The sequence below is a fragment of the Acinonyx jubatus genome, chromosome E2 (assembly GCF_027475565.1).
Source record: "Acinonyx jubatus isolate Ajub_Pintada_27869175 chromosome E2, VMU_Ajub_asm_v1.0, whole genome shotgun sequence".
NCBI lineage: Eukaryota > Metazoa > Chordata > Mammalia > Carnivora > Felidae > Acinonyx > Acinonyx jubatus.
In genome coordinates this window covers 50,184,821-50,201,039 of record NC_069396.1, presented here as the reverse complement: position 1 = coordinate 50,201,039, position 16,219 = coordinate 50,184,821, and the positions used below count along the sequence as shown (strand labels likewise).

The 16,219-nt window shown below is 51.6% G+C and overlaps 2 protein-coding genes across 2 annotated transcripts; one reads left to right on the top strand and one right to left on the bottom strand.

Annotated features, from left to right (window-relative positions):
• Positions 1–65: 65 nt before the first annotated feature.
• On the bottom strand, positions 66–9,418 carry QPCTL (glutaminyl-peptide cyclotransferase like). The gene is made up of 7 exons (XM_027037826.2): positions 8,590–9,418; positions 7,953–8,096; positions 6,911–7,192; positions 5,203–5,355; positions 5,017–5,116; positions 4,399–4,515; positions 66–798 (listed from the first exon to the last, which is right to left on the bottom strand). Exons 1-7 carry the CDS (start codon positions 8,863–8,865, stop codon positions 653–655), a joined length of 1,218 nt encoding a protein of 405 aa, XP_026893627.1. The 5' UTR covers positions 8,866–9,418; the 3' UTR covers positions 66–652.
• Positions 9,419–9,463: 45 nt separating this feature from the next.
• Positions 9,464–15,479, top strand: SNRPD2 (small nuclear ribonucleoprotein D2 polypeptide). Its single transcript, XM_015070716.3, has 3 exons — positions 9,464–9,617; positions 11,074–11,253; positions 15,226–15,479. Coding segments are annotated over exons 1-3 (357 nt in total). The 5' UTR covers positions 9,464–9,615; the 3' UTR covers positions 15,401–15,479.
• The last annotated feature ends 740 nt before the right edge of the window (positions 15,480–16,219 follow it).

Below are 16,219 nucleotides of genomic sequence, written 5' to 3'. Positions count from 1 at the left end.
AAGGGGTTCCACGCTGAAATAGTTTGGGGGAAACAACACTGCATCCTGTCTTACTCTTGGAAGTGTCACATTGTGCAATGAAGAAACTCCTTTAATGTCTCATCCCGCGTCTCTGATCCCCCTTTCTCATGCAACACCTAGTCATGCTAATTCTGCAGAATATGTTCCCCAGAAACACTGGTTTATTGCCCTTGGGTCTGGCAGATTCGAGTCCCCAAATATCGGCTTCCGTCTCCTCTGTTCCTGTTTACAAGCACGTCCCCTGTGGACCCCCCATGGCAATCCACTGACATCGTAAGAACATAAGCCACGGAGGATTCATTTGGTGGGGCGGTGCTGCTGGTCCAGATGCCTGGCCAAGGTCTGCTGACTCCAACCAAACAGCATTTGGTGCCTGTGAACCTTCAAACCAAGTGCTTCAGGACAGGGTCCGAGCTCTCATGCCTTTGGCTCTCGTGCCCACAGTGGCCTTGTCTCTTCCGTGTCTTTGAAGAGTGACAGCTTGAGACCATCAAAGGAAAGAGGGTCTTCCGATCATGGCATAAATAGAGCGGAAGAAAGGATCAGGCAGCCTGGCTTGAGCTCTGTTGGCTCTGGGTGCCCTTGGGACGTCCCAGCTGGACACTTCTCCTTCAGAGTCCGCCAAGGGGGGCTAGAGCCCCAGATACTCAGCCAGGAACACGGCGAAGATGCGGCTCAGGTTGTGCACCGTGGGGGGGTGCAGGTTGGCCTCCGAGTCACCAGGCGTGTGCCAGACAGAGGGGAAGGGCATGGAGATGAGATGGAGTACTGGGACCCCTGTAGGAGAGAGGGGAGGCTTGGTCAGGCCGACGGCCGACCCAGGAGCCCAGACCCAGGCCCGAGCAAAGTTGTCTCACCCCCACCCAGAAGATACTGAGTCCTGGCCCTTGAAGAACTCTGAATGACGATGTTATGCACGTGAGGGCAACGTGTTCATTTGAAAAAACACATCTGGTGTATCTATTGTTCTCAGACACACATTAGAGAAACTGAATAGTTAATGGATTAGGCAAAGACCAGAAGAAGGGAAAGAGGGCCTTTGAGTTTCCTTACCAGGTAGACTATTAGGCTGTTTTTCTGTTCTTTATTTATAGCTCGTACTTTTTAAAAAAAATTTTTGTTTAAAGCAATCTCTAGGCATGCCTGGGTGGCTCAGTCGGTTAAGCATCTGACTTCGGCTCGGGTCACAATCTTGAGGTTCGTGGGTTTGAGCCCCACATCGGGCTCTGTGCTGATGGCTCAGAGCCTGGAGCCTGCTTTGGATTCTGTGTCTCTCTCTTTCTCTGCCCCTCCCTCACTCACGTTTTGTCTCTGTCTCTCTCTCAAAAATAAATAAATATAAAAAAAAAAAATTTTTAAGCAATCTCTAACACCCAGTGTGGGGCTCCAATTCACAACCCCAAGATCAAGAGTCAGATGCTCTATCTACTGAGCTAGTCAGGTGCCCTTAGCTTGTACTTTTATCATACATGTTCTATTCTAGGCCCTACACTGAGGCCATACACATCCCCACACACCATTTTATCCCTGCAATAATCCTTTAGAGTAATCCTATATTTACCCCTATTTCATAGACGAGGACACCCAGGCACAGAGGCAGGCATAGTGATTTGCTTAAGCTCCGGCCTCTAGTAAACCTGCACAGCAGTAATTGGAACCCAGGACACCTGTCTCCTAAGTCTGTTTTCCTAATCCCTGCACTGCGATGAGTTCCTGTCCTCAGAGCACTTTCTTCTGTGTTTGTCAATATCTGTCAATATCCAATATCCTCTGTGTTTGTCAATATCTGTTCCTGCGCCCCCCCCCCCCCCACTAGACAGGACCCAGGCAGATTATTGCCCATCACTGTATCCCTGACCCTGGCCCAGTACTGCAGTGGGAAATAGTCACTGAATGAATCCATAAAGAAGGCTCTGGAGGGGCACCTGCATGGCTCAGTCGGTTAAGGGTCTGACTCTTGGTTTTGGCTCAGGTTTGTGAGTTTGAGCCCCGCATCAGGCTCTGTGCTAACAGTGCGGATTCTCTCTCTCCCTCTCTCTCTGCCCCTCCCATGCTCATGCTCTCTCTCTCTCCAAAAGTAAATAAGTAAACTTAAAAAAAAATCATTAAAACGGACTTCAAGCTGTATTACAAAGCTGGAATCATCAAAACAGTAGAATACTAGCACAAAAACAGACACTCAGATCAATGGAACAGAATAGAGAACCCAGAAATGGACCCACAAATGTATGGCCAACTACTCTTTGACAAAGCAGGAAAGAATATCCAATGGAATAAAGACAGTCTCTTCAGCAAGTGGTGCTGGGAAAACTGGACAGCGACATGCAGAAGAATGAACCTGGACTACTTTCTTACACCAGACACAAAGATAAACTCAAAATGGATGAAAGACCTAAATGTAAGACAGGAAGCCATCAAAATCCTCGAGGACAAAGCAGGCAAAACCCTCTTTGACCTTGGCTGCAGCAACTTCTTACTCAACATGTCTCTGGAGGCAAGGGAAACCAAAGCAAAAATGAACTATTGGGACCTCATCAAAATAAAAAGCTTCTGCACAGCGAAGGAAACAATCAGCAAAACTAAAAGGCAACTGACGGAATGGGAGAAGATATTTGCAAATGGCATGTCAGATAAAGAACTCATCAAACTCAACATCCAAAAAAACAAATAATCCAGTGAAGAAATGGGTAAAAGACATGAATAGACACTTCTCCAAGGAAGACATCCAGATGGCCAACCGACACATGAAAAAATGCTCCACATCACTCATCATCAGGGAAAGACAAGTCAAAACCACAATGAGATACCACCTCACACCTGTCAGAATGGCTAACATTAACAACTCAGGCAACAACAGATGTTGGCAAGGACGGGGAGAAAGAGGACCTCTTTTGCAGTGCTGGTGAGAATGCAAACTAGTGCAGCCACTCAGGAAAACAGTATGGAGTTTCCTCAAAAAATTAAAATAGAACTACCCTACAACCCAGCAATTGCACTACTAGGCATTTATCCACGGGATACAGGTGTGCTGTTTCGAAGGGACACATGCCAATGGTTGTAGCAGCACTATCGACGATAGCCAAAGTATGGAAAGAGCCCAAATGGCCATCGACGGATGAATGGATAAAGAAGATGTGGTATATATACACAATGGAGTATTACTCGGCAACCAAAAAGAATGAAATCTTGCCATTTGCAACTACATGGATAGAACTGGAGGGTATCATGCTAAGCGAAATTAGTCAGAGAAAGACAAATATCATATGACTTCACTCATATGAGGACTTCAAGATATAAAACAGATGAACATAAGGGAAGGGAAACAAAAATAATCTAAAAACAGGAAAGGGGACAAAACATAAGAGACTCTTAAATATGGACAACAAACAGAGGGTTACTGGAGGGGTGTGGGAGGCAGGATGGGCTAAATGGGGAAGGGGCATTAAGGAATCTACTCCTGAAATCATTGTTACACTATATGATAACCAACTCGAATGTAAATTAAAAAAATAATAAAATAAATAAAAATGAAAAAAAAATAAATAAAAGGTGCCCTAGAATCAGAAAAAAAAAAAGATTAAAAAAAAAGGCACTGTAAGGAATGCATATTTGTTCAATGAGTAAATTATAGAACAAAAATTTAAAAAGCAGTTGTTAATACTCACTACATGCCAAGCACTGCATACGAAGGCATTTTATATACCTACTCTTGTTCAATCCTCCCTACCCTGTGAGTATGAATATACACATACAGGTGTGTTTGTATGTATATGTCTCTTCATTTTCTAGAAGAAACATAGGCAAGAGGCTCAGAGAGCCTGGGTAATCTGCCTCGGGTCAACCCATGGTAAGTGGCAGAACCCAAGCCTGTCCAGTTCTAAAAACCTAGGTTCTGAACCCCTCTAACAGATGTCTTCAGCCCTGGCTGTGCCTCAGGATCATCTGGGAGTCTTGCAGAAATAATTCAGAGACCCGAGACTGTGGTTCAGTAGGCCAGAAATGAATGCAACTGGGCATTTCTCGAAGTTCCTTGGGTGATTCTGCTGGGCTGTCAGGGCCTGGAAAGACAGGCTTGGGCTGGAATCCACAATCACTGAGGCACCAACAAGAGTAGCTAACATTTTCTTGAACGCTTATTATGTGCCATCACCATGCAAGTAGCATCTTTACACGTATTAGCTCAGTCGGTTCCCTCCACAGCTCTGAGACAGGGGTTGCTAGTGACCCCCTTTTACAGATGAGAAAGTCGAGGCACAAAGATGTTAAACAACTTGCCACCAGTCCCCAGCCCTGGGAGTGGGCCAGGGCCAGGCCCCATCTGTGCTTTCCTTGGACCCCCGCCCCTCCCCAACCCTCACTCCTCCCTACAGCACCTACCTCTGCGGAGGAAGGGGATGTGGTCATCTTCCACAGAGCCAGGGGGCTCCCCGGGCTGGAAGTACATCACCTCCTGGGGATGAGACTGCAGCAGGTTCAAGCGGTGCAGACGCTTCTCTGGAGGTGGTGGCATTAGAGAGTAAGAGCCAGCCCCTCAGGGTCAGAGGTTCTGCCCACAAATCAGAGCAGGGCAGGAGGCCTGGGCAAAGCACTGACCATCCCGACAAGAATGTAGTTACCCCTTCCTGAAGGCTCACTGTGTACCCGGTCTATTTATTCCCTCTGAGCCTCAGAGGCAGATACCCCTCCTATTGTCAGTTTTGTGCCCATTTTACAGATAGGAAATTGAGGCTCAGAGAGACGAAGCCATTTGCCCAGGTTCACACAGCCTGTAAGAGGCAGAACCAGAATTCAAACCTGGGGCTATTTGACCCCAGAGCCCCTGTTTGTAGTCACTGCACTTGATTGCTGTGGGATCTTTGTGTGTTTCTGCCCTAGTGCCTTAGAGGCTAGGGAGGTAGAGGTCAGGCTGGATGACCCCTTAGAGACAGGTGCCTGACTCGGCTGGCTGTCCCTCCCACATCCCAGGCTGGCGCCTGCCTCCGCCTACACCCTTACCTATGCTCCTCAGCCGATGGAACCAGCGGGCCGTGTGAGGAAAGTGACTGTAGAAGTTTGGATTGGGGGCGCCCAGGAGATCAAGAAGCACGAAGAGCTCCTAGAGAGAGAGGCCAGGTGGGATGTGGCCAACCTTGCACAGCCCTCTCCCTCCCTCGCCGGAACCCAGTGGGGCCCTGGTCTTACGATAGCCTGGATCCTGGTGGGGCCTGGGCTGTGGGGTGCAGACTCCATGAGCTGGGCCAGGTGCCGGGAGCCATAAAGGGAGTCCTTGGGTCCCCACTCCTTCAGTGCCTCCTCGCCATCCAAAAAGAGCAACTGCAGAGTCACCGGGGCTTCCTGTGGGAGCTGGTGGTCAGGGCCTGGACCCATCCACATTCCCTGCCCTCTTGCACAGCTGAGCAGGGAAAACTAGGTCTCCTCCCTCATAGAAGGTGGTGGCCGGAAGTACAGACTCTGAGCCAGACTGCCTGGGTTCAAATCCTGGCTCAGCCACTTCGTAGCTGAGCAGTTATGGGTAAGTGACTTCTCATAGCATCAGATGTCAAAATGGGGTTAATAACAAGTTTCATCACACAGTAGGATTCAAATTCAGGTCCTGGCGTAGTGTCTGGCATATAGTAACTAAAAAGGGTCAGCTCTGATCGTCAGTGTTATTTCTTAGGCTCATTTAGCAAAAGAGACCCACACGCGAGTAAGTGTACAAACAGTGAAATACACTTGGGACAAATGCTTCCAAGAATTACAGCGTTCTCGGGGCACCTGGGTGGCTCAGTCGGACTTCGGCTCAGGTCATGATCTCACGGTTTGTGGGTTCGAGCCCCGCGTCAGGCTCTGCACTGACAGCTCGGAGCCTGGAGCCTGCTTCGGATTCTGTGTCTCCCTCTCTCTTGCCCTTCCCCTGCTCACACTCTATCTCTCTCTCAAAAATAAATAAACATTAAAAAAAGAAGAAGAACTATAGGGTTCTAAAAGAGCATAGGAAGGGAGTCGGGGATAAACTAGCCTGGGAAGCACGTCGGGTCTCCTGGGAAGAGACATTTGCACTGAGATGAGTGGGAGCTGGCCTGGCAGAATGGAGCAGAGGGAAGAGTGTCCCCAGGCAAGGAAGCAACATGGATGAGGGCTGGGGCCAGAGCCAGAGAGCTTGGTGAAAAGGCCCAGGGGGATTAGCAAGGGCCTTGTTACAAGGGGTTGAGCCAAGGAAGGGGTCTGAGCAGGGGAGGAGCATGAGGAGATTTGTGGTTTCATTCATGTATTCATCCCACACATTTCCACCGACATCCTAATTTATGCCGGGTAATCATCTGGGCGCAGGGAATACAGCAGAAAACCAAGGCAGCCAAATCCCTGCCTGTGTGGAGCTTATTCTAGTTGGGGAGACAGACAAAGCGCCATAAAGCCTGGGATGGTGACGGGGGGGCTCTTTCAGGGTGGTTGGGAAACCATCTCAGAGGGGGTGCCATTGGAGGACACTTGGGAGGAAAGGCAGGAGCCAGCCGGGAAGGTATCTATGAAAAGCACATTCTAGGCAGAGCAAAGAGCAAGTGCAAACACCCTCAGATGGGAGGGACTCTGGGAAGTCTCCAGAATCTGAGGAACAGGGAGGAGGTGGGTGGCTAGAGCACAGTGAGGAGGGACAGGGGTGAGAGATGGGAATGGAGAGGTGACAGGGCACACCTCATGGGACTCTGTAAGGACTCTGGCTCAGGCTTGCAATGAGGTGGGAGCCCTGGGGAGGGTTTCGGGCAGAGGAGGGACAGGATCTGACATTCAGGGGGTGAAAACATCCCTGTGGCTATGTGTGTGGAGTGGAAGCAGGAAGACAAGTCCAGGCAGGGGAGGCTGGTGGCTTGGACCAGGGTAGAGGCAGCCCGGGCCCCCCACTCCTCACCTGCTCCTTGGCTCTACTCAACTCCCTGTCCAGGGCCTGGGCCAGCTCCAGCAGCAGGGCACAAGGCACGGCTGAATCCGTGGCCCCCACAAAGGGAGCCGACCCAGATGGGAAGAGCTTGGAGTCGTAATGGCAGGCAAGGGTGAGGTGACGGGCAGCCCCTGGGTCCAGCGTGGCCACCACGTTGCCAAAGTCCAGTGGCCCCAGGGGTGTCGAGGCCGTGAAGGGGTCCAGTTCCACATGCCAGCCCGCCGTCAGGGTCCGTAGGGTAGTCTCCAGGAACTAGTGGCAGGAGAGAGGTGGGAGGGTGGGTGGGGACTGGGGAGGAGGTCGGGAGAAGGGCCATGTGACCTGAGCCATGCAGAGCGCTTGGGCTGACTCATGATCCCCACTTCTGTTTAAGTCATTCCCTTGACACACTTTTGCTGAGTCCCTACTGAGTGTGTGTAGTGACCCTGCCTCTTCAAGACTAATCCCAGCTCACTCTTCAATAGCACTCACTGCGTGCCACGCCTCATTCTAGGAGCCTTATGGGGATAGGACTGTCGATGGCTCGCTCCATTTCATAGATGAGGAAACTAAGGCACAGAGAGGTTAAGAAACTAGTCCAAGGTCACACTCCAAGTGGCTGAGGTCGGATATGAACTCAAGGAGTAGGGATTCAAACGCATCTGGATGCCCCAAAGGGAGGCAATACAAAGATGTTGTTGTGCCAGCTCTGGAGCCAACCTGAAACTTGGTAGATCACTTATTAGCTGGGCAAAATGCTTAACTGCTCTGGGCCTCAGTTTCCCCGTTTGCATAGTGAGGATCACATTGTTACGCACCTCATGAAACAGTTGGCTAGCACATAGTAAGCTTTGGGGAGCAGTACAGAAGGCAGCACAGCCTGGTGGTTACTAAAGTGGGACTCTGGATTCAGATTATCCCCAGTCAGAGCCCCAGGTCTGAGTCTTAGTTGCTCGAGGGATCTTGGGCAGAATGCCTAGTTCTTATTCCCTGGCAGGCTGCCAGGTCAGGGCTTGGAGGTGGGGCCCCTTACCTTTCTGACTTGGAGATTGCCGGGGCTGCCCGGGGTCCGCACAACCAGCAGGGGGCGCAGGTAAGTGTTCCAGAGACGGTGTGGGTCCAGTTGCCCCACCACCCTCCGCAGCCGGGCTTCAGGGAGGCTTCCGATCAACCGGCCCTTGGGAGGGGGGTAAGATAGGGAAGACAAGTGCAGAGCATGAGAACAACCCCCATACCGACCCTACCCCGGAGGCCACCTCCCCTAAGAACCCCGGTTCTTCCTAATTCGGGCCTCCAGCATCGGAGGTTTCCAGGATAAATCCTAGATAGACTCAGAAAAGGTCCCTCTAAAGTCATCCGGTCCCTCTAAATCCATCAGATTGCCCACCCCAATCCTGATTGGGAAATCGAGGCCGAGAGAGGGGAAAGGACTCTTCCAAATGGCTGACTTTCAGATTGGAACCCAGAACTCCCAGTCTTACTACTTCCAGACTCTTCCTCTGAGGGAGAACCACCTATTACAGAACAAGCCCGATAGCAACGGGCATGCGCTCTATCGACGGAGACCGCAGCACCTGCGGCTACCGCCGTACGATACAGACACGTCCACCTGAGACCTCAGGGAAGCGCAGGCGGGGTTAAGGGGTACCCGTGTCCCTGCCCAGCCTCACCCGCAGCTCCCGGCCCCGCGGCAGCTCCTCAGTCTGGCGGTGCCAGCCGCTCCAGATGGTGTAGAACGCCGAGGCCACGGCCAGGGACAGCAGAAGCAGAGGCAAGAAGTGCGCCCGCGGTAGCAGGCGGCGCTTGGGCGGTGAGGGTGGCTCCAAGAGGCCACGTTCCCCCAGCCGTAGCCGGGGCCGCCCGCGGCCCCCGGAAGGCATGGCAGCTTCGCCCTGAAACCGGTCCGGGACCGCGGATAGTTTAGGCCCAGCCAAATCCCACCCCATGGAATCACCGGACCAATGAACAAGAAGAGCGACTACACCATCCCACCCTTTCTCTACGGGTGAAGCCAATGCGGACTCTCGTTCTGAGAGCACGCCTTCCTGTCTCCCTAGGGCTTTGGGGGTTGGTCCCCTGAGGGTTGCACAACCCCAAAAGGGAGCGCGAAAGGCATAGGCTCCACCTCAGCGGAAGAAGGGAAACCAATGAGAAATGTTTGATCATGGAAAACATTCGACCTAGGCGCAGGTCCACGCCCCTCGTGTATGAAGGCAAAGGATTGGTTACTCGGAGTCGGAAAGCTCAATAGACCAGAAAAGGACCGTCCCTAATGGAAAAGGGGCGGTGTCCATCCCTGAAGCGAGGAGCCGATTGGCTTCGCAGAGGCCGCGCCCCCGGAGGCAGGGCCGGCGGGCATTTGGAATGGCGTGTCCTTTCCCTCCTTCAGGCTGTGCCACTCTACAACGAAGTGATTTGAGTCGGACCCGTTTCTTCTCTCTATTCTCGTGAATATCTGCCCCGTACGGTCCTAAAAGACCTGGAACCACTACGCGAGGCTTCTACTCCACCTCCGCGCAGGCCTGGCGCGGATCGCTATGGCAACAGGCCACGCCCCCACCCCCCCTGGTTGGGAATGCGCAGGCGCCAACGGAAGTGGACCAAGGGAAACGGAAGTCCCTTCTGTAGCTCTAGTTTCAGAGGCGGGAGCAACGCGGACGAGACGGCGCTGAACTGAGAGCGCAGCCACTACCACCATGTGAGGCCGGGCTAGGCTTTGGCGGCGGGAGTAGGGTTGAGGGCGTAAATGTGGCCGCTTATCAGTGATGGGCAGAGGCGGGACGGAGGCAGATTTTAGGGGTAAAGTACGCACCTTTCCACCGATGAGATTGAGGGCGGGCGTGGGGCCCTTGATGGATCCTAAATTCGGGAGAGAAGGTAGCTTTGTCAGATAATAGGCTAGGAGCTTTCCCAGAGAATTAATCTTATTGAAATAGATTTTAAGGGGAAGAACCTGCGAAAGGGGAGTGCGGAGTTTTAGAAATAACGGTTTGAGGCATGGGACTTAGCCGGACAACTAGAGCTGGAAACGGTTGGCTTTTCACCTATTTCGTGACTTTTTCGACTAACGAGTCGCCGTAATGATTTCATTTATTCATTCGTCAATTCTTTGAGTGCTTATGTATCAGACACTGCTTTAGACACGTGGGATAGATATATCAATGAGTAGCACTCCCCACCCCGCAAGGGAAAAAAAAAAAAAAAACCTGCTGCGGCTTATGGGGTGAGCAGAGGCAGGCAATAAATACACTGATAATAAACATGTAAAGCATATGGCATGTTAGGGGACCAGAGCTGTGAGTAAAGAAACAATAGAGCAGGGTAAAAAGAATGGGGAATGCCAGTTTTGAGAGAGATTAACTTAATAATAAGTGCAGAAGGACACATTGAGAGGGCAACACTTGAGCAAAGACCTGAAGACAGAACCACAGAGATAATCTGGGGAGGTATCCAGGCTGACGGAGAACAAATGGAGAGGCCAAAGGTGAAAGTTTGCCTAATACCTTAAAGGACCACCTAGGAGGCCCCTGGTTGGAACTGGAGGTATGGGGGCAGATGCAGGACATTGTAAAAAAAAAAAACAAAAAAGCCAAAAAACAGTTGGATTTTACTTTTTACAGAGATGGGAGCCATGGGAGGGTTTTGAAGAGTGCGATGATATAACTTGGGTTTTGATACAACATCCAGGACTACTCTGGAGAACAGACTGTCCGGGAGCATGGGTGGAAGCAGAGAGACAAGTAAGGCTCTGAGGAGCGAGATGGCGGAGGTTTAGGCCATGGTTAGAAATGGTGACATTCTGGATGTATTTTAGAAGCAGATGGCAGGGTTTGCCGACAGATTGAATGGCGGATGTGAGAGAGAAGAGTCAAGTTGATACCAGAGTTTTTGCTGAAGGAACTAGAAGGATGGAGACAGGGAAGGCTCTGGATAGAGTAAGTGGGGGCGGTTGGGAGATCTGGAGCTCAACCGACGATGTGTAAAGTTGGGAATGTCTATTAAGCATCTGAGCTGTGATGCCAAGCGAGAGGGGCTGAGCAGGAGGGTGGGCGTGTTAGGGGAAGGTTGAGGAGACGCTGAGTGCAAGGCCATGTGACCACCCATGCTCCAGCTCTGGGCCCTCTCACCTACCGCTTCCATACTTGCCCCCTCAGGAGCCTCCTCAACAAGCCCAAGAGTGAGATGACCCCCGAGGAGCTGCAGAAGCGGGAGGAGGAAGAGTTTAACACAGGTCCGCTCTCTGTGCTCACGCAGTCGGTCAAGAACAACACCCAAGTGCTCATCAACTGCCGCAACAACAAGAAGCTCCTGGGCCGCGTGAAGGCCTTCGATAGGTGAGTGCCTGGCTCTTGGAAGGTGTTCCGTCCAGGCCTGCAGAGGCGGCCCCAGCTCCAGTATGAGGAGCCCAGACACAAGGCTTTCAGAATCCTGGGGCATAAGCCTCTTCAGACCTCGAGGTGTGCAGTACAGTAGTTAACGGGCATGTACTTGGGAGCCGGTCTTCCTGGGTTCGCATCCCAGCTCTGCCTCTTAGCAGCCGCGACACCTTCGGCAACTCGCTTTCTCTCTTCCGTACAGTGGCAGTAATCCTGGTGGTTGCAAAGATTCCGTGACTTGATACACGCGGCATCTAATCAAGTCATTAGAAGTACAGCATCTGGTGGGGCGCCTGGGTGGCTCAGTCAGTTGAGCCTCCGACTTCGGCTCAGGTCATGATCTCATGGTTCGTGAGTTTGAGCCCCGCATCGGGCTCTGTGCTGACAGCTCAGAGCCTGGAGCCTGCTTCTAATACTGTGTTTCCCGCACCCACTTGTGCTCTGTCTCTGTCTCTGTCTCTCTCTCTCTCAAAAATAAATACACATTTAAAAAAAAATTAAAAGAAGGACAGCATCTGGCACACAGAAAGCTCTTAATCAGTGTTTGCGGCTATAACATGGAATGTCTAACATCAAGTACCCATGCTTGGGACTTTTTTAGGCTCCAGAGACACAGCAGTGACTAAAGCAAAGTACAGGATAGCTCCTGTACTCAGAGAGCTTGTGCTGTAGGTAGGGAAGCCGACGGCAAGCACATGAATAAGGTGTCATGAGAAAAGTAAAGCCAGGTAAGAGTATGGAATGCTGGGAAGGGGGTGCCATCCTAGATGGTGATGTGAGAGGCCCCATAGGAAGAGGCAGTGGTGAACACCCGAATAAAATAAAGGAACAAGCTAGGATCTGAGAGTTTCAGCCAGAGGGAACAGCAAGTGATTTTTTCCTCTCTGAGCCTCAGTTTCTTCTCCAGGAGGTTGAGACTGAGACCAGGAAGTGCCGAGCCCAAGGAGGCAGGTAGACCTGGCCTTGAACACAGGCTCTGCCACTTCTAAAATGTCATCCCACTGTGCGCAGTGTCCTGCTCTGGAAGCCGGAGATGACACTCGTGTTTACCTCCTGGGGGTAACAGTGAGGATTGCTGGGTCAGTGCTCAGAAAGTGCTCAGAAGAGGCCGGGGCACTTGATAAGCGCTCAGTAGGTGGTGGTTTGTTTCTATGTAGGATATGTATTTTATTATATGTTTTTTATGTATGATATAGATCAGCCTCCCACCCTAGTATGTATCCTGCCACATGTGACTCACACACACACCCGGGGGCTCCTTCGTGGTGTTTGCCGACAGCTTTATTGAGGTCTCATTGGCATGTCATCGTTATCGTGAATTTAGTTGGTGTTTTTTTTTGTTGTTGTTGTTTAATTTTTTTAACGTTTATTTATTTTTGAGACAGAGACAGAGCATGAATGGGGGAGGGTCAGAGAGAGGGAGACACAGAATCGGAAACAGGCTCCAGGCTCCAAGCGCTCAGCTCAGAGCCCGACGCAGGGCTCGAACTCACGGACTGTGAGATCATGACCTGAGCCGAAGCCGGCCGCTCAACCGACTGAGCCACCCAGGCGCCCCAAATTTAGTTGTTTTTAAGATAGAATCTTCCACGTGCTCTTCTGCATCTTGTTTTTCACACATATCCGTGGTCTGAGAACATCACTGCAGGTCAGCGAAGGCATTCTTTTTTTTTTTTTTTTTTTTTTTTAATGTTTATTTATTTTTGACAGAGAGAGAGAGTGTGAGCAGGGGAGCAGCAGAGAGAGAGGGAGACAAAGAATCGGAAGGCTGCCTTCCCCAGGAAGCCCTCCATGGCAAATTCCTCGGGTCTCTTTACGTGTTCTCATGCAGACAGACAGAGGAGGGTGCTTTTTCTTTATTTTTAAATCACTGCTGGAGCACCTGGGTGGCTCAGTCAGTTAAGCCTCTGACTCCTGATTTCGGCTCAGGTCATGATCTCGCGGTCTGTGGGATCGAGCCCTGTGTCGGGCTGTGCGCTGACAATGCGGAGCCTGCTTGGGATTCTCTCTCTGTCTTTCTCTCTCTCTGCCCCTCTTGCATGCCCCTCCCCTTCAAAAAAAATAAACAAACTTTAAAAAATAAATCCGTGCCAATGGCCTACCACGCAGTTTTAGACCTCGGCTTTTTCACTTAACGGTATATCTCAGGAATGTTTCCATATTGGTACACTTTTTTTTTTTTTTTCAAGTGCTAATGTGTTCACATCATTCCAAAAACAGTAATAGCACTCCAGTGGCAAGTTTCCATCTAGCTTGTCCCCAGTCCACCTAGGTCACCTTACTGCTCCCAGTCTCTGAGCGTCTTCCAGGATTCTGCATTGTACAATGCCAAGCGGGTGGTATATATGCTTCTCCTACCCTCTTTCTTCCCATCAGAAGATCACTTTCCATGCACACTTGGCCTTTTTCACTCAGCAGTCCCTCCTGGATATCACTCCATAGCAAGGCACAGAGTTTCCCTGCTGCTCCTGCCCCCCCCCCTCCTCCTCCTCCTCCTCCTCTTCTTCTTCTTCTTCTTCTTCTTCTTTTTAGTTAATTAACGTTTATTTATTTTTGAGAGAGAGAGAGAGAGAGAGAGAGCGAGTGCGTGCAAGCAGGGGAGGGGTAGAGAGAGAGGGAGACACAAAATCCAAAGCAGGCTCCAGGCTCCAAGCTGTCAGCACAGAGCCTGACGCGGGGCTCAAACTCACGGACCGAGAGATCGTGACTTGAACCGAAGTCGGACTCTCAACCAACTGAGCCACCCAGGCGCCCCTTTAATTTTTTTTTTTTTTTTAATGTTTATTTTTGAGAGAGAGAGGAGACAGAGTATGAGCCGGGGAGCGGCAGAGACAGAGGGAGACACAGAATCGGAAGCAGGCTCTAGGCCCCGAGGTGTCAGCACAGAGCCCGACGTGGGGCTCGAACTCACGAACCGTGAGATCATGACCCGAGCCATAGTGGGCCGCTTACCCCACTGAGCCACCCAGGCGCCCCTGCTTCCCCACTCTTCTTAACGATTTTATTTTCTTGTTAGCGCTTGGTCACATTTCCTCATCTCCTTCTATCCCTTCACCCGGCTTGAATTGTTCTTCTTAGCGGTTAACATAACCTGAGAGTACATCCGGTGCCTTTGTTTACTCGCTTAGCATCCTTCTGCCCTCACTGGGACGCAGGCCCCGTCAGGGCGGGGATATCCTCTGTTTCATTCACTGCCATGTTCATGGCAAGTGTTTGTTGAGGGAGCTAATCCAAACCGTCCTCACCCGTGTCCCCCTGGCACCCTGGGCAGGACTACAGTGGAAGCATCATGTACACCATAGGCCCCTGCGGCCTCTGTTTCTCTAAAGAGAAGCAGCATCCCTGCTGGTGCCTTTAGACGCACTTGGAGTTCAGAAGAAACACAGGCAGACCCTTTTTGCTTGCCTTTATCCTGGGCCAGTCCCTTATCGTAAGTCTTGACGAGAATAAGAATACTGTATTAGAATACTGTATTGATTTTTTTTTAAAATTATTTATAGAAAGAGAGAGGGGAGGGGCAGAGAGAGAGAGAGAGAGAAAGAATATCCCAAGCAGGCTCCACGTTCAGCACAGAGCCCGATGCGGGACTTGATCCCATGACCCGGGGATCATGACATGAGCCGAAATCAAGAGGAGGGCGCTGAACTGACTGAGCCACCACCCAGGAGCCCTCTGTATTGATTCATTTCATCAAGACGCCGTACGAGGGAGGTGTTGCAAATGGCTCCATTTTAGGGAGGAGGACACTGAGGCACGGAGGGGTGAAGTTCATTGCCCAAGCCTCAACCTGAGGACTTGTAGAGGTGGCGTGGGAGCCCCAGCTGTCCTGGCCCCGGGCCCGCACCTTCTCCCGTGCTGCGCTGCTGGAAGAGGGTGGGCGGAAGGCTCCCGCCTCACTCCTGGTGCCTCCCCACCCCCTGCCCCCACCAGGCACTGCAACATGGTGCTGGAGAATGTGAAGGAGATGTGGACCGAGGTCCCCAAGAGCGGCAAGGGCAAGAAGAAGTCCAAGCCAGTCAACAAGGACCGCTACATCTCCAAGATGTTCCTGCGCGGGGACTCCGTCATCGTGGTCCTGCGGAACCCGCTCATCGCCGGCAAGTAGGGGCCTCGTCCCCGCTGTCATCCTGCGAAGACATGCCCTCTGTAGTGGGAATAATAAAGTCCTGTGTTTTTCTTAGTGACATCTGTCTGTTCCCAGAGCCTTGTGAGCGAGGCAGACTCGGGAGGGAGGCAGTTGGGCGTGGGGCCGGGCGCTGGAATCGGGACCTCTCTGAGCAGGTGAAGAGGTCCCGTCTCTGCCCCTTCCAGGCCTCACTTTTCCCGTCTGTGAAACGAACAGGTTGGATACAGAGAGTTCATTTTTCTGTCTTCATCTTTTCTAGCTGCTTCTTGTCACCGCATCTGGCTCTTCGCTTCCTCTACCCCTCTCTCAGTAAGTTGGGGTCTAACTCAGGATTTCTTTCAGTCTTTTTTTCCATTTGTTCAGTCAGGAAACAGTCCCCCAAGTGCCTCCCCTGTGCCAGGCCTGTGTTGCCATGCTGGGGACCCAGCAGTACCCAGGAGAGCCCCGACCTGCCCTCCCCGAGGGGAGGAGAAGGTACCGTTGTAGCAGTCGGTACCCAAATATTGATAGCGACCGCAGCTGACACCTGCCAAACTGTTAGGGTGCCAGGCCCCGGCCCCTGTGCCGCTCAGCCTTCCTGTCTGCCGCTGTGAGCAGGCGCTATTAATTCTGGCCTCCGTTTCCAGAGGAGGGAACTGAGAGGTACAGAGAGGTGAGCACTTCCCCGGAGGTACCCAGCCGGAGGTATCCAGCCAGGTATCCAGCCAGGAAGCCAGAAAGCTGTCATTGAGACCCACCCTGCTCTAGAGCCTGGGGCTCAACCCTGAGCTTTGCTGCCCTCGAATTACAACTTAATTG

Bases quoted from the DNA above. Each gene is read 5' to 3' on its own strand.
- SNRPD2 (XM_015070716.3), top strand. The intron at 11,254-15,225 runs GTGAGTGCCTGG...TGCCCCCACCAG, and splicing joins CGCGTGAAGGCCTTCGATAG to GCACTGCAACATGGTGCTGG.
- QPCTL (XM_027037826.2), bottom strand. From the start codon at position 8,865: ATGGGGTGGGATTTGGCTGGGCCTAAACTATCCGCGGTCCCGGACCGG. The intron at 5,117-5,202 runs GTAAGACCAGGG...CTCTCTCTCTAG, and splicing joins CCACCAGGATCCAGGCTATC to GAGCTCTTCGTGCTTCTTGA. The intron at 4,516-5,016 runs GTAAGGGTGTAG...CACCACCTCCAG, and splicing joins CCATCGGCTGAGGAGCATAG to AGAAGCGTCTGCACCGCTTG.